Here is a 23,161-nt window from a genome sequence, read left to right as displayed (position 1 = left end):
TCACATGCTGCTGATCCCACCCTCTGTGGCTCTTGGGGAAAAAAAACCCACATTGTACCCGATACAGAATCCGTTGTGTGCCTTGGAGGGGATGCTGGCTCTCCCAGCCTCAGTGACGGAGCTCCGGGTTCCGCGGGTGCTCTTGGAAGTAATGGGCCCATGTTACAGATGTGCAGACTCCGGGGAGCATAGAGGCCGGGGGTGGGGGTGGGGGGGACCAAGAGCGCGACTGGAACCCAGAGAGCCCAGATTCCTGGAGTTCTCTGTCCGCTGGAACTAGCTCCTTCCAGCTTGGGGTCTGAGCAAATTAAAGAGTTCTCTGAGCCTCTCGCAGAGGGGTTGTGAAGGTGTATGTAGGATCCCCAGCATGCTGTCTAGCACTTGCTGGGTTTTTATTATTTATTTAAAGATTTATTTATCTGAAAGAGTTACACAGAGAGAGGAGAGGCAGAGAGAGAGATAGAGAGAGGTCTTCTATCTGCTGGTTCACTCCCCAATTGGCTGCAACGGCTGGAGCTGTGGCAATCCAAAGCCAGGAGCTTCTTCTGGGTCTCCCACATGGGTGCAGGGGCCCAAGGACTTGGGCCATCCTCTGCTGCTTTCCCAGGCCATAGCAGAGAGCTGGATCAGAAGTGGAGCAGCCGGGACTCAAACCAGTACCCATATGGGATGCTGGCACTGCAGGCAGTAGCTTTACCAACTACACCACAGCACCGGCCCCAACTTGCTGGGTTTTTAATGCATGTTTGTGTTCATTAATTTTAAGTAACCACTAGGTAATTCACTGGCTGACTTTTTTTAGGAAATAATTTTTGGGGTCAGCATTGTGGCTCTGCTGCCTGCCATGCCAGCATCCCTCAAGGGCCCCAGTTGAGACCTGGCTGCTCCGTTTCTGATCCAGCTCCCTGCTAATGTGCCTGGGAAAGTAGCGGAAGATGGCCCAACTCCTTGGGACCCTGCACCCACGTGGGAAACCCGGCTGAAGCTCCTGGCTTTGGCCTGGCCCAGCCCTGGCTGTTGAGGCCATCTGGGGAGTGAATAGCAGATGGAAGATTGATCTCTGTCTCTCCCTCTCTGTAATTCTGCCTTTCAAATAGATTTTAAAATATTTTAAAAATTATTTTCATGTTTTTATTTGAAAGGCAAAGAGATTTTCTGACCACTGGGCCAGGCTGAAGCCAGGAGCCTGGAACTCAGAACAGAGCTCCCACATCGGTGTCAGGGACATAAACGCTTGGACCATTACCTGCTGCCTCCCAGGGTGTGCGTTCGCAGGATCTCAGAATTGGAAGCAGACCCAGGACTCAAACCTAGGCATACCATACAGCACGTGGGTGTCCCAAGTGGTGTAGTAACCGCTACACCAAACACCAGCTATGATGTTTTGGTGCTACGCCAAACACCAGCCCCTGATTTCTTGTATTAGTGTTTGCTGTATCTTTCTGTAGTTTGGCACATCAGTTATTTCTGTGATTGTCAGTCGAGGGGATGGTATGGGGGGTGGGGGTGGAGTAGGATCGGTAGAAAGGTGAATCTCCTCCTGGGTTTTTGGGACCATTACGGTGTCATTGGGGGATGTCATTAATGGGGATGTTTTGGGTACAAGAACTGCGTGGAGGCAGGAAAAGGTTGAGAACCACTGAAAGGAGAAAAACCACTGTGGTGTCTTTATGGAACTCCTGGCAAAAGAAGGGCCAGCCTGCGTGCTCTAAAGAGGGAGCCGAGACGTTTTTAAAGCGATGGTGCTGGTAGGCTTCATTATCTCAAAGTCAAATAAAAATGACCTCTGGAATGAAAAGTTTGAAAATCACTGTACCGATCAGAACATATCAGAAGGCAGACCGTGTTAACCCTGCAGTGGAGAGCATACTCAGATACAAGCCACACTCTACGTCTCACTTCAGCTTCTGTGTCAGCTCTGACTTCCACACTCGCCGGTTCCCTTTGTCAGAGCTACACACAGGGAAACTGGTGGATTCTATGCGTTGACCAGGGAGGTGCAACACGAGTACAAACCATCCCCTTGATAATCAGTCCCCAAATAACTGCAAGCTAACTCCCCCCCCCCCGCCCCACCACGCCCCTTGTTCGTGGTGAGTGGACCTCAGCAGATTAGCCCGGGAGGGCAGGGGCTGGGTGGCTGGAATGGCAGGGGACAAAGCCCTGCACGTTTCTATTTTGAGAAGCTGAGGGAGTGCCAGCTCCTAGGGTGGAGATCTGCCTTTTGGAAGTCTTAGCTCCTGTAGAACTGACGAGAGGTGAAGAGCGCAGTCCCTCAGTTCTCTTCTCCCCCTTCCCCCTAAATAAGGCTCAGGAGCGCTACCGTGAGAAGTACCCACACCCACAGCCTTGTTGGACCCAGGCAGAGGAGTCAAGTGTGAGCTGGAAAGACACAAGCTTCCAGGTCCATTCCTGGTGTTGCAGCGGGGAAGCTCCGGGCCAGGCTGAACCAGTGTCAGCGTTGGCCAGCTTGCTGCAGGGTCAGTGTTGTTTTCCTGACTTTATAGGACACGCAGGCTCCTCTAAAACTGTGGTTTCAACCCCAGTCTCTGAGCCATCCTGGATTTGTTGACAGCAGCCCAGGTGAACGAAAGGTTAGGCCAGGCTGAAGCGGGAATGTTTTCCTCCCGGAATGTGTGGCTTGGTGATCAGGGGTTTGTGTAATGAGGAGCTTTGCCTGTGGCTGCTGAGGCGGTAGTAAACCGTGTAGGTCCCATGGCACAGCAAGTAGGGTAAGGGCCAGATGTAGACCCAGCCCTGCTGGTGGAGTCAGGCCGGGCAAAGCTCACCCTGATTGCTTTGAGCTTTGCCAGCTGCAGAGCCCAGAAGTGATGGGGGATGAGGGTTGCCTAAGAGAAGGAGAGCCATGCAGGGCGCAGAGTGGCGTGTGGGAGACCAGATGTTTTAGTGTGATTATATGACCCGGTTTTTGTATTTGCAAGATCCTCTGGAAGAGATCTTTTGTGATGCCAGACATCCTCAATAGGAGATGAGCAGAAGAAATATACCAGGGAGAGAGTCACAGAGTGTAAACTTCCACTAAGTTGACATGGAACCCAAGGGCGGGGATGCTGCTTAGTAAGACAGTGCAGGGCCTTTTGGGAAACAGAGGTAGAAGCTGCTGGTTTTTTTTTTTTTTTTTTTATTGTGGTAAAATATACATCAATTTATCATTTTATTTGTTTATTTGAGATGGAGAGAGAGAGAGAAGACACAGTGTCTGGTGTGATGGCACAGCAGGTTAAGCAGCCACTTTTTTTTTTTTTGGACAGGCAGAGTTAGACAGTCAGAGAGAGAGACAGAGAGAAAGGTCTTCCTTCCGTTGGTTCACCCCCCAAGTGGCCGCTACGGCTGGTACATTGCGGCCAGTGTGTTTTGCCGATCCGAAGCCAGGAGCCAGGTGCTTCCTCCTGGTCTCCCATTTGGGTGCATGCGCCCAAGGACCTGGACCATGCTGCACTGCCTTCCCGGGCCACATCAGAGAGCTGGCCTGGAAGAGGAGCAGCCAGGACTAGAAGCTGGGGTGCCGGTGCCGCAGGTGGAGGATTAGCCTAGTGAGCTGCAGTGCTGGCCAAGCAGCCACTTTCGACATCAGTATCCCCTCTCAGAGTGCCGGTCTGAGTCCTGTCTACTGCATTTCCAATCCAGCTGCCCTCTAATGAGACAGTGAAAGATGCTCAAGTACTTGGCCCCCTGCCGCCCTCATGAGAGACCCGGATGGAGTTCCTGGCTCCTGGCTTCAGCCTGGCCCAGCTCTGGCCATCTGGGGGAAGTCAACAAGCAGGTGGAAGATCTTTCTGTTTCTCCCTCTCTCTGTCATTTTGCCTTTCAAATAAATAAATAAGTAAATTTTTAAATCAAAAGGCAAAAGTCAAAGATGCAAAAATATATTCAGTAAAAGTTTTCCCTGCTACTCCTGGCCCCATCTATTCAGTTCCCACGTGTGATTTTGTGTGTGTGTGTGTGTGGATTAGGCTTTTGTTATTGAATCTGAAATCCATGCCAAGGTCACAATTCTCCCATCTCTTCTAGGAGTTTCACAGTTTCACTTCTGTATGGGTCTCTGATCCATTTTGTGTTCATTTTTCTAGCTGGTACAAGTTATATTTCCAAGGTTATTGTTATTTTTTACATCTGAATATTCAGATGTTCCAGCACCATTTGTTGAAACCCTTTGTCTTTTCCCCCCTGACTTGCCTGTGTGCCTTTCTCAAAAATCAATTGACAGTTTATGTCTAGATCTATTTCTGGGCTCTCATATTAGGCTGATACCGCACTGCTTTGCTTACTGTAACTTTGTGAGTCTTGACGTCATGTGGGGAGCCTTCCAATTTGCTTTCTTGTTGTCATCTAATTTGAATGTCTCCTATGAGTAGAGTTGAGCATCTTTTCATATGTAGAAGCCACCGGGTCTCTCAGGAAGAGACCAGAGTTACCTCCCTCCTACCCTCCACCAGGCATATTAATTATCTCTCGAATTTCCCAGCCTCTGAGTGGTGGTCTCTCGCAATGAGGAACTCACTGCCTCACAGGGAAGTCTATTCCTTCCTTCCTTCCTTTCTTTCTTTCTTTTTTTTTTTTCTAATTAATTTATTCAAGAGACAGAGACAGGGAGGAGACAGAGTTCCCATTCACTAGTTCACTCCCCCAAAAGCCTACGGTAGCTGGGCGCTAATGCCAGGAGCCTGGAACAGCATCCTAGTCTCCCACATGGGTGACAGGGTGGCAGTGCCTCCCGGGGTCTGCACTAGAAGGAAGCTGGAGTCGGTAGCCAGAGCTGGGACTCTAACCCAGGTACTTGGATACTGGGGATGGGACCTTAACTGCTAGGCTAAATGCTGCTTCCCTGCCCCCTCTAAGAAACGTGCAGTGGCAGGCTGCCTCCTCCAGCACTTGCCCCCTGCCCTAGTCCCTGTTTGGGGTTCTCCCTGAGTACCGCCTGCCCCTTCTTTTCCTCGGCTGTCCTACCTCTCCAGCCCTGCCCTCGCCCCGTGTGTGTTTTTGATGTTGTGACTGAATGTCTTCAGTTCTCCCAACTGTTTCTTGTGCCACGGTTTCTCCCACTTGATTGCTGCTCTCTGGAAGCCTTCTAGTTTTGCTGGTGTCCCTCTTAAAGTATGTGATGCACAATTGAACAAAATATTCCGGTGTGCTTTGGGGTGTACAGAAAGCTGACTCCACCCCTCTTGCTGGGGACACAGCATATCTGTTCATGTAGCCTAAATGAGAATAAAATTTGGGTGACCACACTCACTTATAGTATTGAAACTGCATTTAATTAAGCCTTTTGTGGTAGACTTACACACTGGTTTTTGGATATAAGTACAGAGCTTAATGTTTTTCCCAGTTAAATTGAGCCTATTAGATTTGGCCCATCATGCCAGCCTGTTGAGATCTTCTTGGATCTTGACTTTGATCTCCTTTCCAGATTTGTGCTTTCTAAGAATTCGATTAGCATACCATCTGTTTCCTCACCCAAGTCATTGATAACACATTGGACCCCACCGAGGGTAGAACTCGGGCTTGCTGTTGAAAACCTCCCTGCTGCTTGACATTAACCTGTCAATTAGTTCCCTCTGGGCACTGCTGTTCAACTGAATACAAATCCGCAGCTGGTGTTTTTGGTACGTGGGCGTGGCTAGAATGCAAACCCAGCTAATGAAGATCCTGTTAGAAGGGATAAGGAGGGGGGCTGGCGCTGCAGGCTGTGCCACATGTGCCAGTTCCTGTCCTGGCTGCTCCACTTCTGATCCAGCTCCCTGCTAAGGCTCCTGGGAAAGCAGCAGAAGATGGCCCAAGTGCCTGGGCCCCTGTCTCCATGTAGGAGAGCTAGAAGAATTTCCTGGCTCCTGGCTTCAGCCTGGCCCAGCTCAAGTGGTTGCAGCATTTGGGAAGTGAGCGAGTGGATGGAAAATCTCTCTCTCTCTCTCTCTAACCCTGCCTTTCCAATAAATAAATAAATAAATCTAAAAATAAATAAATTTAAGAAGGGATTAGAAGGACAGCCAACTCCTCATCTTGCCCTCAACCTGAGCCTCGGGCACCCACTTAGCTCCTTTTGACCGTGGCTCTGAGCCTGACAGCAGGAAGCACCCATCTCTGTGTTTTTACAGCTGCTATTGTAGTCTCTGTCTGCATACTTGGTAGACCAAGATTATTATCATTTTCTTCTAACTCTAATGCATGTAATTTTTAAGTGTTTATTTATTTATTTAAGAGGTAGAGTTATGGAGAGACAGAAGGAGAGAGAGAGAGAGAAAGAGAGAGATGTCTTCTGTCCATTAGTTCTCTTCCCAAATAGCCACATGACAGGAGCTGGGCCAGGCCAAAGACAGGAGCCTGGGGCTTTCTCTAGGTCTCCCATGTGGGTGCAGGGGCCCAAGGACTTGAGCTGTCCTCCACTGCCTTCCCAGGTGCATTAGCAGGGAGCTGGATCGGTAGTGGAACATCCGGGACTTGAACCAGTGCCCGTATGGGATGCCGGTGCTGCAGGCCATGGCTTTAACCAGCTGCACCACAGCACCAGCCCCCTAATGCCTATACTTTTTAAAAAACTATTTATTCACAAGGCAGAAAGAGAAAGAGACAGATATCTTTCATCTGCTGGTTCACTCCCAAATGCCTGTAACAGTCAGAGCTAGGCCAGGCTGAAGCCAGGAGCTGAGAACTCCATCCAGGTCCCCCATATGGGTGGCAGGAGCCCAAGTACTTGAGCATCGTCTGTTGCCTCCCAGAGTGTGCATTAGCAGGGAGCTGGAATTGGAAGAGGAGCTGGGACTCAAACCCAAGCACTCCAATATTGGATGTGAGCGTCCCAAACCGCATTTTTTTTTTTTTTTTACCCAAGCACTCCAATATTGGATGTGAGCGTCCCAAACCGCATTTTTTTTTTTTTTTACCCAAGCACTCCAATATTGGATGTGAGCGTCCCAAACCGCATTTTTTTTTGACAGGCAGAGTGGACAGTGAGAGAGAGACAGAGAGAAAGGTCTTCCTTTTGCCGTTGGTTCACCCTCCAATGGCCGCCGTGGTAGGCGCGCTGCGGCCGGCGCACCACGCTGATCCGATGGCAGGAGCCAGGTGCTTATCCTGGTCTCCCATGGGGTGCAGGGCCCAAGGACTTGGGCCATCCTCCACTGCACTCCCTGGCCACAGCAGAGAGCTGGCCTGGAAGAGGGGCAACTGGGACAGGATCGGTGCCCCGACCGGGACTAGAACCCGGTGTGCCGGCGCCGCAAGGCGGAGGATTAACCTAGTGAGCCGCGGCGCCGGCCCCAAACCGCATTTTTACCCCTGTGCCCAACACCCACCACTGCCTGTGATTTCTTTCCCTTCTCCCGTTGATCTGTTCTCTACCCTCTTAAAATACTGGGGTACTGGGGTGTGCTCAGAAAGCTGAGTGGCTCCTCAATGCCTCTTTCTTTATCGGCCCCGGTCCCTGTCCTGTGTGGTCTGTCGTTTCTTCACTCCCCCTTTAACCAGGCTTTCTGATCTCACCAAGCGGATGCAGTCACCGTCTCGAGAAGGCTGCCTGCATTTCCTCCCTGGGACCTTTGTTGGGTCCTCCAGTTCCCGCTTGGGTTACCCTCCCTCGCCTCACTGCTCAGCTTTCTTAGGTGTACAGCTTCGGCCTCACCTCTTCTGGGAAGTTTTTCCCTGGGACCCTCAGCCCACGCTTAATTCTCCCTGCAGCTCCTGTTGTTGGTAATTAATTCCTGTTTAGTACTTCATTGCCAACTTGAATTTTAGTAATTTTTTTTGGTAGTAGCCCCAAACTGGCTATATTAGAAATCTATCTCCGAGGGGCCAGCGCTGTGACATAGTGGGTAAACCTGCTGCTTATAGCGCCAGCATAGCATGTGGAATGCTGGTTCGAGTCCCGGCTGCTCCACTTCTGATCCAGCTCCCTGCTCATGTGCCTGGGAAAGGAGCAGAAGATGGCCCAGTGTTGGGCCCCTGTTCCCACATGGGAGACCTGGAAGAAGCGCTTGGCTCCTGGCTTTGGATTGACGCAGCTCATGCCGTTGTGGCCTTTTGGGGAGTGAACCAGCGGAAGGGGATATCTCTCTGTCTCTCCCTCTGTAGCTCTGCCTTTCAAATAAATAAATAAATAAATCTTTAAAAATTTTAAAAATAGAAATCCATCTAGGGAAGAGACCATTTTCTTATAGTTCTTTGGAAGGGACATTGCTTCAACATACAATTGCCTGATGTAGTTTACACACAGTAGGTACACAGTAAGTCTTGTTTACTTCATCCTTCTCTCTCATGCTCCCCCAAAGTCGAGCAGGTGCTAGATTTTATAGATGTTGTTGAGCTGATTTAGTTGGATCTCAGATTCCACCTTACTTCCTAAAAAATCAAGTCTATTGAGACAAAATTCAGACAGAATAAAATATATCTATTTAGAGTCTGAAGAACTTTGACAGGCCTATGCACCGATGTCCCCGTCGCAGAATCCAGATACTGAACACAGCTCCCTGTGCCCTTGGCAGTCATCTCTCCTTGTCCAGGCAGCCACTGATTGGCTTCCTGTTATTATAGATCAGTTTTGCCTCTTCTAACTTCTATATGCATGGAATCATTCACTGTGTACCCGTCTGAGTCCTCTCTCTCAACAGATGTGTTTGAGACTCAGCCATACCGTGGTGTATATTAGAATTTTGTTTGGGTTCATTGCTGGGTAGAATTCCATGACATGGGAATACCACGATCTGTTCATTTGTTCCCCTGTGGGTGGGCCATTGGGATTGTTTCTAGTTGTTGGATATTTTGAACAAAACTGCTTTGAACATTCATGTATAATTTGAGGGCTTTTTTTTCATTGCTGGATCCTATAGTAAATGTTTGCAGTACTCAACTTTCTAAGAAATTGCCCAACTGTAAGTGGTTGTACCATGTTCCATTCCCACCAGCAATTTAGGAGTTCATCCCCTCACCAGTGCTAGGTATTGTCAATCTTTTTCATTTTAGTTGTTCTAATAGGCAGAAGCTGATATTGTGTGTTTTTTTTTTAATATTTATTTATTTATTTATTTATTTTTTTGACAGGCAGAGTGGACAGTGAGAGAGAGAGACAGAGAGAAAGGTCTTCCTTTTGCCGTTGGTTCACCCTCCAATGGCCGCCACGGCTTGCGCGCTGCGGCCAGTGCACCACGCTGATCCGATGGCAGGAGCCAGGTGCTTTTCCTGGTCTCCCCTGGGGTGCAGGGCCCAAGCCCTTGGGCCATCCTCCACTGCACTCCCGGGCCATAGCAGAGAGCTGGCCTGGAAGAGGGGCAACCGGGACAGAATCCGGCGCCCTGACCGGGACTGGAACCCGGTGTGCTGGCGCCACTGGGCGGAGGATTAGCCTGTTGAGCCACGGCGCCGGCCAGTCTTTTTTTTTTTTTTTTTTTTTTTTTTTTTAAGATTTATTTTATATATTTGAAAGACAGAGAGAGGTAGAGACACAGAGAGAGGTTTCCCATCCACTGGTTCACTCCCCAGATGGCTGCAATGGCCAGAGCTGTGCCGATCTGAAGCCAGGAGCCAGGAGCCTCTTCCGGGTCTCCCATGTAGGTGCAGGGGCCCAAGGACTTGGGCTATCTTCTACTGCCTTCTCAGGCCATAGCAGAGAGCTAGATCAGAAGAGCAGCTGGGACTAGAACTGGCGCCCAGATGGGTTGCTGGCGCTGCAGGCCGAGTCTTTAACCCGCTGCTCCACAGCCCCAGCCCCGCTGGTACCATTTAAAAAAAATTTTTTTTTTAAATTTATTTGGAAGGCCAAGAGACAGAGACAGAGACAGAAATCTTCCAGCTTCTGGTTCCCTCCCCAGATGCCTGCAGCATTTGGGGTTGGGAGAGGCCAAAGCCAGGAACTGGGAACTCAGTCTGAGTCTGCCGTTGGGTGACGGAGACCCAGTACTTGGGCCACCACTGCCTTCTCAGCACACATCAGCAGGAAGCTGGAGTCAGAAGCAGAGCCTGGACTCAAACCCAGGCCCTGTGCTATGGGACGGGTGTTCCAGGCAGTGTCCTAGCTGCTATGTAAAATGCCTGCCCCAGTACCACTTGCATTAAACCTCAGATCAGGCACTTTGAGTTCTCTTTGCTTTTCTTTTACAAAATTCTTTTGCCTATTCTAGGTCTTTTACTTCTATATAAATTTTGGAGTCATCTTGTCAATTTCTACAAAAGTGCCAACTACAACTTTGATTGAGATCATATTGAATCTATAGATAGGTTTAGTGGTAATTGGCATCTTACTATTGAACCCTCCAATCCATTAGTTTGGTATACCTCTCCACTTATTTAGGTTTTCTTTAATTTCTTTTTTTTTTAAAGATTTATTTATTTATTTGAAAGTCAGAGTTACACACAGAGGGAAGGAGAGGCAGAGACAGAAAGAGAGAGAGGTCTTCCATCCGCTGGTTCACTCCCCAGATGGCCACAACAGCCAGAGCTACAGCTATCTGGAGCCAGGAGCCAGGAGCTTCCTCTGGGTCTCCCATGTGGGTGCAGGGGCCCAAGGACTTGGGCCATCCTCCACTGTCTTCCCAGGCCATAGCAGAGAGCTGGATTGGAACTGGAGCAGCCAGGACTTGAACCGGTGTCCATATGGGATGCTGCCACTGCAGGCAATTGCTTTACCCACTATGCCACATCACCGGCCCCAGTTTTCTTTAATTTATTTCAGCAGGGGACAGTTCTTACATATATTTTTATTAAAGTTATCCCTAGGGGCCGACATTGTGACATAGATGGTAAAGCTGCCTCCTGTGATACCAGCATCCCATATGGATGCCAGTTCAAGTCCTAGCTGCACTACTTCCAATCTGGCTCCCTGCTAATGTGCCTGGGAAAAGCAGTGGAAGATGGCCCAAGTGCCTGGGCCCCTGCACCCATGTGGGAGATCCGGAAGAAGCTCCTGGCTCCTGGCTTCGGTCTGGCACAGCCCTGGCCATTGAGGCCATTTAGGGAGTGAGCCAGCTGATGGAAGATCTCTCTCTCTGCCTTTCAAATAAATAAATAAATCTTTAAAACAAAAAGAGGGGGAGTCATCCCTAAGTATTTCATGGGTGTTTTTTACACTATTAAATCACATCTAGGCCAGCGCCACGGCTCAATAGGCTAATCCTCCACCTGTGGCACTGGCACCCCAGGTTCTATTCCCGATCGGGGTGCCGGATGCTGTCCTGGTTGCTCCTCTTCCAGGCCAGCTCTCTGCTATGGCCCAGGAGTGCAGTGGAGGATGGCCCAAGTGCTTGGGCCCTGCACCCCATGGGAGGCCAGGAGAAGCACCTGGCTCCTGGCTTCAAATCAGCATGGGGCGCCGGCCGCAGCAGCCATTGTGGGGTGAACCAATGGAAAAGGAAGACCTTCCTCTCTGTCTCTCTCTCTGACTGTCTAACTCTGCCTGTCAAAAAAAAAAAAAAAAAGTTAAATCACATTTAAAATTTTTCTTTCTTTTTTTAAAATGATGCATTTACTTATTTGAAAGGCAAAGTAACAGAGAGAGAGAGAGGAGAGCCAGAGAACTCTGTCTGCCTGTTCATTCTCCAGATTCCTGCAACAATCAAGGCTGGGCCAAGCTGAGCCAGGAGCTAGGAACTCCGTCTGGGTCTCCCTCATGGGGGTAGGAACCCAAGTCCTTGGGCTGTCATCTTCTGCCTCCTAGGTACATCCGCAGGGAACTGGATCAGACATGGAGCAGCCAGGACTCCAGCCAGCACTCTGGTACAGGCCACAACATCTGCCCCAGAAACTTCTATTTCCTAGAAGTTCATTATCAGAATAGAAATTTAATTTACATTTGTATTTTGACTTTGTAGCCTGCAGTCTTGCATGTTTATTTTAAAGATTTATTATTGATTTTCAAAGAGTTATAGTGACAGAGGGAGAGACAGGCCAAGAGGAATCTTCCATCTGCTAGTTCACTCCCCAGATGGCTACAACAACCTGTGCAGGGCCAGGATGAAGCCAGGAGCCAGGAGCTTCCTCTGGTTCTCCCACACGGGTGCAGGGCCCAAGGACTTGGACATTAGCAGGGAGTTGGATCAGAAGTGGAGCAGTCAGGATTCAAACTGGCACCCATGTGGGATGCTGGTATCACAGGTGGGAGCTTTACCTGCTGCGCCATGATGCTGGCCTCTGTTCTAGAATTTTATTTGTAGATTCTCTTAGGATATTTTTCATATATGTTCTAGTCTTCTACACGTAAAGACAGTTTTGCTAATTTCTTTCTCATAGTATGCCTTTGATTTCCTGTCTTAGTTTTGAATCCTTATCTTGGCCTAGGTGACATTTGGTTTCTATTTCTTATTTGCTGCTCTTTATTTAGTACCTAGTGTGTACCAGATGTTGTACTAGAGCCTCATGTGTACTAGTTTGCATAGTTCTTGTAGGACCTCTGTGAACAAAGACACAGAGGCGTAGAGGAATAAAGAATTTGCCATTGTTATTGGCATTTGATACATTTTGGAGCTAGGATTTTTGGCTCTGAAACCCGTGCTTTTTGCCACGATGGGCCGGGAGCAGGACTGGCCCTTTAAGGTTTCAGAGCAGACCATTAAGAACAGTTCTTTCCCAAATTTCCCATGCATGGGACGATGGGAAAACAGAAACTCTTAGAAAAATGTCCTGTTCCCGGCTGCCCTGTCTGTACTGCTGTGGCTTCCAGCTGGCCACAGTTACGTCACTGCAGTGTCGTGGAAGGAGTGAGCAGGCACACTCCCTGGCTGGCTCCGGTGCTTTTCCCTGTGTGGCGACTGCCTCTTCCAGCCCCTGCTGGGGTGGGGTGTCGTGGGGGCCTCGGGCAGCCTGAGTCAGGGAGCAGCCTCCGGGAGAAGAGCGTTTGGCCTTTCAGGATCCCGTCTCAGTCGGCTGCCAAAAACCCAGTGTCACTGTGCTGCAAGGCCACTTCCAACGTCACCGTCTCTGACCCTTCAGGGCCGGCCCAGCTTTGAAAGCCCTGACTGGAAAGGCAGGGCAGGGAGGCTTGGCAGCGTGGCCTGTGACATCAGCACTGGTGCTGCTCGGGAAGGAGTGGGGTGGAATTTTGGAGTGGAGCTGGCGACTGCGGGACCTGGGCCTCCTGGCCGGACCTCCTAGACACAGCTTTTTTATTGTCCTGACAGCTGTTTCATGGGTCAGTTCTCCTGGGCTTCTGCCTGGCTCCTCTTAATGAGGCTCGCTGCAGGCCCCACAAAGAACTGCGCTTGTCAGCAGGTCCTGCTCTCTCCGAGACAAGTCACCTGGCACCCAACCAGGTTACTCAGTGTCACTTTTTACCCAAACACGCTGTGACCCGACACCGTGGAGGTTGTGCTGGGGTGAGAGGTCAGGGCTTGCTGTGTGTGTGTGATGTGGGTGGGGAGGTCGGGTGAATCGCCACTCTCCAGCCACCTGGCCTGCTTCTGTCACACTCCTGGTCAGACGGGCTGGCCCTTGCTTGTGGACGTCTGCCCTCAGAGGCACGAAAGGCTGGGGTCCACGGCCGTGCAGTTGGCACGTGAGGTGCGTTTTTCCGGCAAACGGGAAGAGACGGAGCCGCTCTCACCGGCGGCAGACTGAGCACGTCTCCTTCCGTCCTGCCTGCTGCTCTCCCTGCTCCTCCTGGAGCTGCACTGAGAGCCCAGTTGACCATAACGCCGAGCTTCCCCCTAGCTTTAAAAAAAGGGTATCTATTTGAAAGGGGGGGGACTCCTGTCTTCTGAGGAACCCAGTGCAGGTGTCTCACGTGGGAGGCAGGGACCCAGCTTCTTGGCCATCACCTCTGCTTCCCAGGGTGCTCATGAGCAGTGAGATGGAACAGGAAGTAGAGCAGGGACATGAACCCAGGCATTCCGACACCGGATGCAGGCGTCTCAACTGGCGTCCTAACCACCCGGCCGAATGCTTGCCCCTTTAACCCCAACTTACACAAACGCTGATAAGCCGCGGCTTTTCCTGTCTGCTGGAAGTCACTGACTGACGGAGTACATGTGGGACAGAACACAGCGTGCCGCTGAAAATGAAGGCTAAAAGGTCGCACGCTTGTACCTCTGCAGGCTCTCTCCGGAGCCCTCTTCCCCCTGGCCTCGGGGAGGGGCGCCGGTCCAGCACTGATGGCTTGGGGGAGGCACTGCTGCCAGGCAGGGCCAGCCGGGGCCGGTGGTCCAGCGGGGCCAGTTCTCTTGTGTGTTCTCTGGTTTAGGTGGTCCTCGATAGCTGCCCGTGCCTGCACCTTCCTGGACCTACTCGATTTCTTTCTTTTCTCCCCGCCAGATGCTGTGACTGTGAGACGTGATTGCTGGGGTTTGCTCATGTTGGGAAGGAGCCTTCCTTTTGGGGGTGACCACACTCATCTGGGCATGCCTGCAGCACTCTGGGCCCATGGACCTGAAGGAGAAGCATGTGGTAGGCCGTGTCCTCTTACCTCTGGGCATTGTATGGGGCGCTCTCCTGGATTTTCCCTACTTGCTTTGGCCTGGGAGGTCCTCTCAGGGGATTTTAAACCCAAAGTGAGGGCGGGGGTGTGTGTGATGAGACTGGGATGGGTGGCTGAGACCCCTGCTGAGAGGCAGTGTTGCCGGGCTGGGAAGCTTGGAGTAAGGATGAGGGAAGAACAGGGAACGCGGCCACGTGGCGGTGGGCCGTCTGATCTGGGCTGGCTCCGCGCCATGCTTCCACTTCTTGCCCAGGGGTGTGTAATTTAGTTTGTTTGCTCCTTGCTGGGGCTGTGCCCCAACCTGCTGAGCCGTGTTGGGTACTGTTGGGCACCCTGTCTGTGGTTAGGGACAATCTTCCCAATCAGATTCCAAACACAGCTACTTCATCAGCGGGGGGTGAGCTCCCAGGAGGTCCAGGCCATCCGTAAGCTGGACCCGCCCTCCCAGTACACTGCCTCTGGATGGAGGCAGATTTACCTGTCAATCAGAACCTTCCTCTCCCAGGGCAGACTGCCTTCGAGGAAGCCCTGTGTCTGTGTCTCTTGCCTGGCTCCTGCCCTAACCTCCCATTAGATGTCTCTGACTCTGCTCACCCGTGTTCACGTGGCTGCTGCAAAACGGATGAGTGGCTGAAACGTGCTGCGCCACCTGCCATGTGAACAAAGCCCTTTGCCATCCCGGTCCTGCCCGTCCACCAAGCATTCCTAGCCCGTCAGCCTTGACTGCCATCACTAACCCTGACTGCCGCTGAGCGCAGGCACACACACCACAGTTAGGCTGTTGCCTCTCGACACTCACCACTGCTTTTCCTGGCGACCCCCTCCACTCTTTCTGCAAGTTTAGCCGTCACCTTCCCTGCATAAGGCCCCCCTCCCTTTGTGCCTCACTGTGCACCTACCATCTATTCATCACACTTCCCTGGAATAATCTCTCCTCCACGTTATCTCGGTTTCTCTGGCTCCCCGCACAGAGCCTGGCCTGCAGCAAGGGCTGGGTAAATATGTATTGACTTGAACTTCAGGACAGTGATCTTCCTGCCAAGGGGAGCTTGGGGCGGTCTGGAGAGGAAGCTGGGGATCCATCCCCCAGCCTCTGGTGGTGCCTCGCTGACTGCGGCCTGTTGGACTCCAGGCTTGTGCTTCTGGTCCAGCTGCGCGACAGGCTGGTGAATTTGGACTTGAAGCAACCGCCTGTTCACTGGCTGTTCTAGAGGTGTTCATCCTGGCAGTGACTGGCACAGAGGGGAAGCCACAGTTGTCTCCCTGCTAGCCTGGGTGCAAGGTTACTCATACAGTTGTTAGTGCTGTGCACTGCTCAATTCCAGGCAGCACACCCTAGGAGGCTCTGATGTAGCCTGCCTGGGGGTGGCTGAATACCCCCAGACAGAAGGTGGCATTCTCCTCTGGCTCCAGCCTGCTGCTGAAGCACTTGTCTCTAGCGGATCAGGAAAACAAGGTTCTGTGTTCGGGGGCTGGCTTCTTTCTACAAGAGCTCAGGCTGTGGGGCAGCACTGTGCCACAGTGGGTTGAGCTGGCACCTGCAGTGCCAGCATCTTGCATGAGCTCCGGTTTGAGTCCCGGCTGCTCCACTTCTGATCCAGCTCCTTGCTAATGCACCTGGGAAAGCAGAGGAAGATGGTCCAAGTGCTTGGGCCTCTGCCACCCACATGGGAGATCTGGATGGAAAGTTCTTGGCTCCTGGCTCCAGCTTGTCCCAGCCCAGGCCATTGTGGCCATCTGGGGAGCGAATCAGCAGATGCAAGGTCTCTTTCTCCACTCCCCTCTCTAACTACCTTACAAATAAATAAATAAATCTTGAGGGGGGAAAACAAAACAAAACAAAAACAAACCCATGCTGGATAGTTCTTATGGCCATTTTTCCCAGAGGGTTTCTTTGTCTTCCTCTTTCTGGTAGGTGAGTCCTGAACTAGAAAGGGTCATAGCCACGCTCATGACCCCATTTCTACAATGCTGCCCTTGGATTGGGAGAGCCCTAGCTGGGCAGGTGGCCAGTGGCTCGGAAAGGCTTGGAGTCTGGTTGGAGAATGGATAGCATGAGCAATCAATTAAGTGATGTCGGGGGGCTAACAGGGTTTCTACTGAGGTACCTGGGAGTTGCATGGAGGTGCTTGTAAAGAAACTCCCCACAGCCCGGCGTGGCGAGGAGTCTTGCAGGAGCAGGCTTGGGACCAGCTGGCATAGGTGATGGACGGCCAGGGATCTACCAGCCCCTGGCTCAGCCAGGGTCAGCTCGGTTGTTGCTGGGTGATTTTGTGCACCCCACCCCCTTCTCTGGCCTCCAGCTCTCAGTGTCTCCTGTCCTCCAGCCCCTGGTGAACGTGCGGTAGCACTGATGGCTGGATTCCTACTCCTGGGAGACAGGGCTGCCCAGTGCAGTAGAGGAGGGAGGCAGGATGGGGGCAGTGGGCTCCCTACCCCCACCCCGCTCTCCTCTTCAAGGCCGGCCACACAGAGGGGAGCCTGTTTGCTGGTTGGTGATCTTTGCACTCCTCACAGTGGTGGGCACGGGAGCCAACCCTGCCCTCCCTGCTTTCCTGCTGCCCATGGAGACTTCCGGCCCTTCACCTCTGGGCTGCCCGGCCCCTCCTTTCTGTTCCCATTCTGCTCTCTGTTTGCAGGGCCCCACAGGGAGCTGCGCTAGAGCAGGGGGGAGGGGGAGGCTCTGGCGCTTTCTTCCCTTCCCTGCAGGGAGATGGTGTCGTCTAGGAAACGAGGCCCTGGGGAACCCTGCTGGGCCTCCAACCTGTGCCTCAGCTAGGGGACTCATTAGGCTGTTTCCTGAACTTGGGGCTTTGTAGCCCCTCCTAAGGATGGTCTGGCCATAGAGAAGTCACCTCCTAGTGCCTTAGCCCCCCTACGCCCAGTGTGCCTGTGCTGAGAGCCACCCAGATGTCAGAGGAGGGACCTGGGTGTCCCTTGGGCAGTTGCATCTTACTGTGGCCCTTCACTCGCGTTGATTAGTGGCTACTGGGGTCTCCACACCACCTCGCTGGAAGATGTTGGAATTCTCAGAGGCCCCTCCTTCTACTGGCTCCGCCCTCTTCCCTTGGACTCCTCCTGTGGGAGCTTCCTGGTCCACTGCTCTGCCCCCTGAAATATTCTCAGTGGCCACTCCTTCCACTGCGTGCGGGATGTGTTGCTATTAATAACTCACACGTCCCTGCTCCCTCCTCCTGCGTCTCACGGCAGGAGCTGGTGTTGGCATGACTCCACGAAGGGGAGGCCTTGCATGGCTCGAGGCTCTACACGGACGACAGGCTCCCCATCACGGGGGTGGGGGGGGGTGGGGGGGTGGGGGGTGGTCCTAACCTTGCCCAGTAACTCAGGTGCTGTGGACAGGAAGAGAGCAGGTGTTTACATGCCCCAGGGTATTCCTGGATACTGGCAGCAGCCCTCAGGGCTGCAGGTGAGGGCTCCAGGCCGCTGGCAGTTTCTCCCTCTGTCCGTCTGTCCATCCGTCTGGCTGGCTCTGGACCTGTTCACCCTGCAGTGGCCTCCACTGTGAGTGAGGCAAGCTCCTAGACATCTGGCAGAGCATCGGATAAACTTTCTCCTCTCAACCCTCCTCCCTCCTCTCCTCCCTCCTCCTCCCTCCTCCCCCCTGCCCTCCCTCCCAGGCTGCTGTTGCAGCCACTGCGCCGCCTCCTCCCGCCCCGATTCTGCAGCGTGACTGGAAATCGCTGAATTAATCAGCACAGTGAAGCTCTGCTCTGCTGCTCCGGCTCCTCGCTCACGCTGTCCACCCCCTCCCCTTCCTCCTCTTCTCTCTCCCCCTCCCCTCCCCCCTTCAAGGCTGGTGTTGGAAGTTCCGGTGGCTGACTGCTCGTGGCTCAGGCTCTGCCCATGCTCTTCAAGCAGGCCGAGCTATGGATGCCCTCCCAGGGCAAAGGCAGCCGAGTGAGTATGCCAGCCTGGCTTTCATTGCTGTCCCTGCTGGGTGCGGCGGCTCCGCCTCAGCAGCCAGGGGCCTGCAGACCAAGTAGCACGGGAGGCAGCTCCATGAGCGTGAGGTAACTGGGACCTGGGGAGGAGACTGGGAATGAGAGCCAGAGAGCCAGTGCGTCCAGGGAGCTCCCGGCCGGGTGCCTGCCAAGGGATGCTAGGGATGCTAGGACCCAGGTCTCCGTGCACAGGTGACAGGCGCTTGCAGCCTGGATGCAGCCCTCGTTGGGGCCACACCGCTGGCTGAGCAGGAGCTGCCAGGGCCTGGATGGTTTCTGACAAGATGCTGGTGGGAAGGAGGAGGCGGAAGTGCTCAGGTGAGCATGCACCTGGAAGCGAGAGGGAGAGGAAAGAGCCGCCTGCTCACGCTTGGAGCTGCCTGGCTGCAGGTGTGGCGTGGCTGGGTCTCGTCCAGCTCCAGAGAGTGGACGCTGGCTTCAGCGGGCCTGGCGTTGTGTGGAGTCTGGCTTTGCACTGACTAAGAGGGCTGTGACCGTGTGGACCGTGGAGAAGGGGCCCAGCCGCTTTTTTTTTTTTTTTTTTTTTTTGACAGAGTGGACAGAGAGACAGAGAGCCTGTTGAGCGCTGATCCGAAGCCAGGAGCCAGGTGCTTCTCCTGGTCTCCCATGGGGTGCAGGGCCCAAGCACTTGGGCCATCCTCCACTGCCTTCCCGGGCCATAGCAGAGAGCTGGCCTGGAAGAGGGGCAACCGGGATAGAATCCGGTGCCCTAACCGGGACTAGAACCCGGTGTGCTGGCGCCGCAAGGCAGAGGATTAGCCTGTTAAGCTACGGCCCAGCCACTTCTAATGGGGGGTTATCTCTTGTCACGGCCTCAGGTCGAGGTCAAAATTGGTAACTTGTCTACCTGAGCCTGCAGCCTTGATTCTGGTGCTCCTGAAACAGGTGGAGTGGGAAGGAAAACTGCTGCTGTGCCCACAGAACCCTGGAGGAGCTCCCCGCGGGCAGGGGCTGGGGCTGGGGGCTTCTGGCTCTGCACCCCTTGAGAAACTTGACTGAGGCGGGCACAGGAGAGCCCAGGTATGTCAGCTCCCTGAAGGCGCCTTAGACGATCCAGATGCTTGGCATCGGACCTTGAGAGCCGGTGCCGCACGTGGTGGGTTCTGGTGGAAGGAATGCTTTTACCATCCTCTTGTTCCCCCGGATGCTTGTGCCCTGCCAGCACCCCGTCCCTGCCACAGCCCGGATGCTAGCACAGAGAGCCCAGCTCGGGACGGGCACACGCTGCCAGGCTCTGCTGAGCCGGGGCTGCCTCAGAACTTCCAGTTACTCCCTCCTCTTGCTCCCGTTGAGCCTGGGCAGTGTCAGCAGTGAGTTGGGGGCGGTTCTGCCCGCAGAGCTTCAGGGTCGGTGGAGGAGCTGCGCCTGTCCTCTCTGGGGTAGACCGCAGACCCGCTGCTCACCCCAGGACATCTCTGGAGGTTCCTGGTAATGGGGTGAGGTGGGAATTTTCAGCACCTGGGAAGCAGGGCGAATCTCATTATCTCTGCCTGCTTGAAACAAGATTTTTCCTGCCCCCTTTTAGCCCCAGCAGGTGAGAAGATTGTGTGTGTTAACTCAGGTTATTTTGGTAGCAGGAATCACACCCATTCCCTCGCCGGTGCCTAGCCCAGCGCCATGCATGGAGAAAGGCCGGCAGAGCTTGCTCACTCGCCAGCCCATCCCGGACCTCTTTCAGGAAGTGTGGGTCTTCCACCAAGTGCCTTAGCTGGGCTCCCACATCACGTGGGGAAAAGCCGAGGCATGCTAAGAGAAAGCGTGGCTTTGGCCTCCAGCTCAGGCCCTCCTTCCACAGAGGGCTTGGGTAAGCTGGTTGAAGCCTGCGTCCTCACCACAGGGCCAGCCTGTGCGGGCAGGCACTTCCTTTGGGCGGCGTGTAATTAAAGAATGGCTTACTTTGCTTCTGCTGTGCTGTCTGGCTGGTGCCCCCGGCCAGACACAACCTGCGGGGGCAGAAGCACGCAGACAGCCTGTGCAGGTGCCCTGCCCCGGGGTCATGTGCCGCCCTCTGCCCCAAACCTCCTACATCTGGTGAGGGGTGAGTGCAGCTGCTAGGCACCTGGGGGCAGAGCGTGCCGGAGAACGGATGATGGCGGGCGGGGAGGAAGGCTGTCTGCAGGAAGGCAGCAGATGTCAGGACAGCCACCGTGCGCCCCTGGGACTGAGTGCCCAGGTGTGCGGGCCAGGGAGAGGGTGGACACCTCCTTGGCTGCTCGACGTAGGCTTTCTCTGCGCCGTTGGAACCAACTGCCCTCCTGAGCTTGGGGCTCCTTGTTCCAGGCAGCCCAGCGGCCCTGTGCCATTTGCCCAGCCCTTCCTTTCTTCCTCCCTCCCAGTACCCCCTCCTGGGGTGCAGCCTTCCGCTTGTGGAGGCCAGCCCTGCCTGCCTCCAGCGTGCTTCCTCACTTGATCATTTCTGGAGGTCTGGCCCAGGCACGTCCATCCTGAGAACTCTCGCATCCTGCGCTGTGGAGGGGAAGCCTGGGAGACTGAGCCCGGGCCAGAGGCTGCCGTGAGGGGAGGCTCCGGGTCCTGGCGTCTCTGCCTGGCTCCACAGGAACTGCTGTGCCTCCTAGATCCTCGGCTTCGCCCGGGAGGGAGGAACAGGCATCAGTGCTCTGACGCACCCCTCGGATGGGAGAAGGTCCACGGTCTCCTCTTCTCCCCTGCAACCCTCCCCTCCTGCCTTCCGTGGCAGGAACTCTAGGAGGCGGTGGGATGGGCCTTACCTGACTCCCAGTCATCCTCCTGGGGGCTTCGGCGAACGTTAGTTACCCCGGCTGGGGTACGGGCCCCCTTCCCAGAGGGCACTCTTCCTGAGCTGAAATAACCAGTTTATCCCCTTTGGGAAGAAGCAGCTCTTATCTCCATAATCCCCCAAAGCCCCTGTGGAGAGCAGGGATTTGATGAGATTTAGGCAAGGGAGCTAGGAAGCCCCGGCGGGGCCCACTCTGGAAGCCCGAGCTCACCCCGCAGGCCGAGGCCTGGCAGCAGGCCAGCCCTGAGGGCTGCGCTCAGGTGCACCCACCAGGCCAGGTGTGTGGCAGAAGCTGCTCTCAAGCTGTGGCCTCTGGAGCCGTGGAGGTGTGTGTGCTGCCGGGGCTGAGGCCAGGTTGACCAGGACGGGGTCCTGTGGAGACAGGAGGAAGTCCCGAATGGCAGCTGACAAAGCAGCGAGGGGCCCTGGGAGGGCAGGTCTGGGGGCCTTCAGGGTGGAGAGAAACTAGGCAGCCAGGGCAGCCCTGGCCGTGTGGCCCTGGTCTGGGCTTCTCAGCAGAGAGCCCCAAGTCCCTTTCTCGGCGTCACAGGCCGGAGACGCGCTCCTCATCAGGAACTCTCCTGGGAGCACACTGATGCTCCCAGGGGAGGACTCGGTCCCCTTCAGGCGCTGCTTGTCTTGGGGCCAACTTTTGCACAGGACCCCAGAGTTGAGAATCACATCAACCTGGAATTGGCTCCACTCCAGCAATTTAGATTCAGTAGACCAGGGAGAGGGCTGGACACCCACATTTTAAAAAGCTCCAGGTGTTTCTGCTACAGTTTTGAGTTTTGTTTGCCGATCCCTGATTAAGATATAATTGGGTGGGGTGCAGGAGGGGCATGTGTTAAAATGTCCCCAGGGACACCCGTGTCCCCTATTGGAGTGCCTGGTTTGAGCCTGGTTTGAGTCTGGTGTGAGCCTGGTTTGAGCCTGGTTTGAGCCTGGCTCCATCTCCAATCCACCCTGGCAGACAGTGAGCCAGTGGTGGCTCAGGTACCTGGGTCCTTGCCATCCACGTCATGGGAGACTGGATTGTGCTCCTGGTTTTGACATGGCCCAGACCTGGCTGTAGTAGACATTTGGGGAGTGAACCAGTAGATGGAAAAATCTCTCTCTGCCATTTAAGGAAAATGAAAATAAATTTTAAAACAATTTTAATGATTGCAAAAATCACATTTAAAAAGATGTCACTGGGATCAGTGACGCTACTTGTTCCTCCCTCCCTTCCTTCCCTGAGCTTGTGTGTGCCAGGCACGGTCTTCGCTGTTAAGGAATAGGGGAGGACATGTGGAAATGGAAGAGTTCAGTCCCTGTTTTCAAGAACTTTGCAGTCTAGTGAGAGAGCCAGCGGTGTAAGTGTGATTCCAGTTCCCCAGGTGCAGGCCTGAGCCAGGCTGCCTCCATGCTGTCGGAGCGCACACTTTCCCTGAAGTGCAGCCCTAGGTTTTGGGACAACATCCCTGCAGAGGTTCTGTCTCAGCTAAGACTTTTTTTTTTTTTTAAGATTTTTTTTTATGTACTTGAGAGGCAGAGTGACAGAGATTTTCCATCCATCGGTTCACTCTCCAAATGGCCGCAACAGTTATGGCTGGGTCACGCCACAGCCAGGAGCCTGGGACACTATCTGGGTCTCCCATGTGGGCGGCAGGGGTCCATGCACTTGGGCCGTTCTCTGCTGCTTTCCCAGGCACATTAGCAGGGAGCTGGGTTGCAAGTGGAGCAGCCGGGACTCCAACTGGCACTCACAAGGATGCTGATTCCACAGGTGGTGGCTTAACCCCCTGTGCCACAATGCCAGTCCCTGAGCAGGGCCTTGAAGGAGAAGCAGGAGCTGTGTAGGGTGAGCAGTCTGTTCTCTGCCGGAGATACTGGCAGGCCGGCATGTGGGGGGACCGTCAGGAGGAGGCTGGGGACGTGAGCGGCCCCCAGAGGCCTCACTCTACAGGTGCAGGGGTCTGGGCTGGGTTTCTAAGGTAAAGGGCGTGTGTTTGCTCTGCTGGGGTGCTG

At 53.8% G+C, this 23,161-nt stretch overlaps 1 protein-coding gene across 6 annotated transcripts in view; it reads left to right on the top strand.

Annotated features, from left to right (window-relative positions):
• TMEM94 (transmembrane protein 94) overlaps positions 1 to 23,161 on the top strand; it is a 38,429-nt gene that overhangs the window by 657 nt on the left and 14,611 nt on the right. For all 6 annotated transcript variants that reach the window (XM_062175271.1, XM_062175272.1, XM_062175269.1 and 3 more), the window contains exon 2: positions 14,248 to 14,379. In XM_062175271.1, the coding sequence (XP_062031255.1) occupies positions 14,356 to 14,379 (24 nt within the window). In that variant the 5' untranslated portion in view covers positions 14,248 to 14,355. The remainder of the gene's footprint in view (positions 1 to 14,247; positions 14,380 to 23,161) is intronic.

The sequence above is a fragment of the Lepus europaeus genome, chromosome 18 (genome assembly GCF_033115175.1).
Source record: "Lepus europaeus isolate LE1 chromosome 18, mLepTim1.pri, whole genome shotgun sequence".
Taxonomy (NCBI): Eukaryota; Metazoa; Chordata; class Mammalia; order Lagomorpha; family Leporidae; genus Lepus; species Lepus europaeus.
This window is presented reverse-complemented; position numbering and strand designations above follow the sequence as displayed.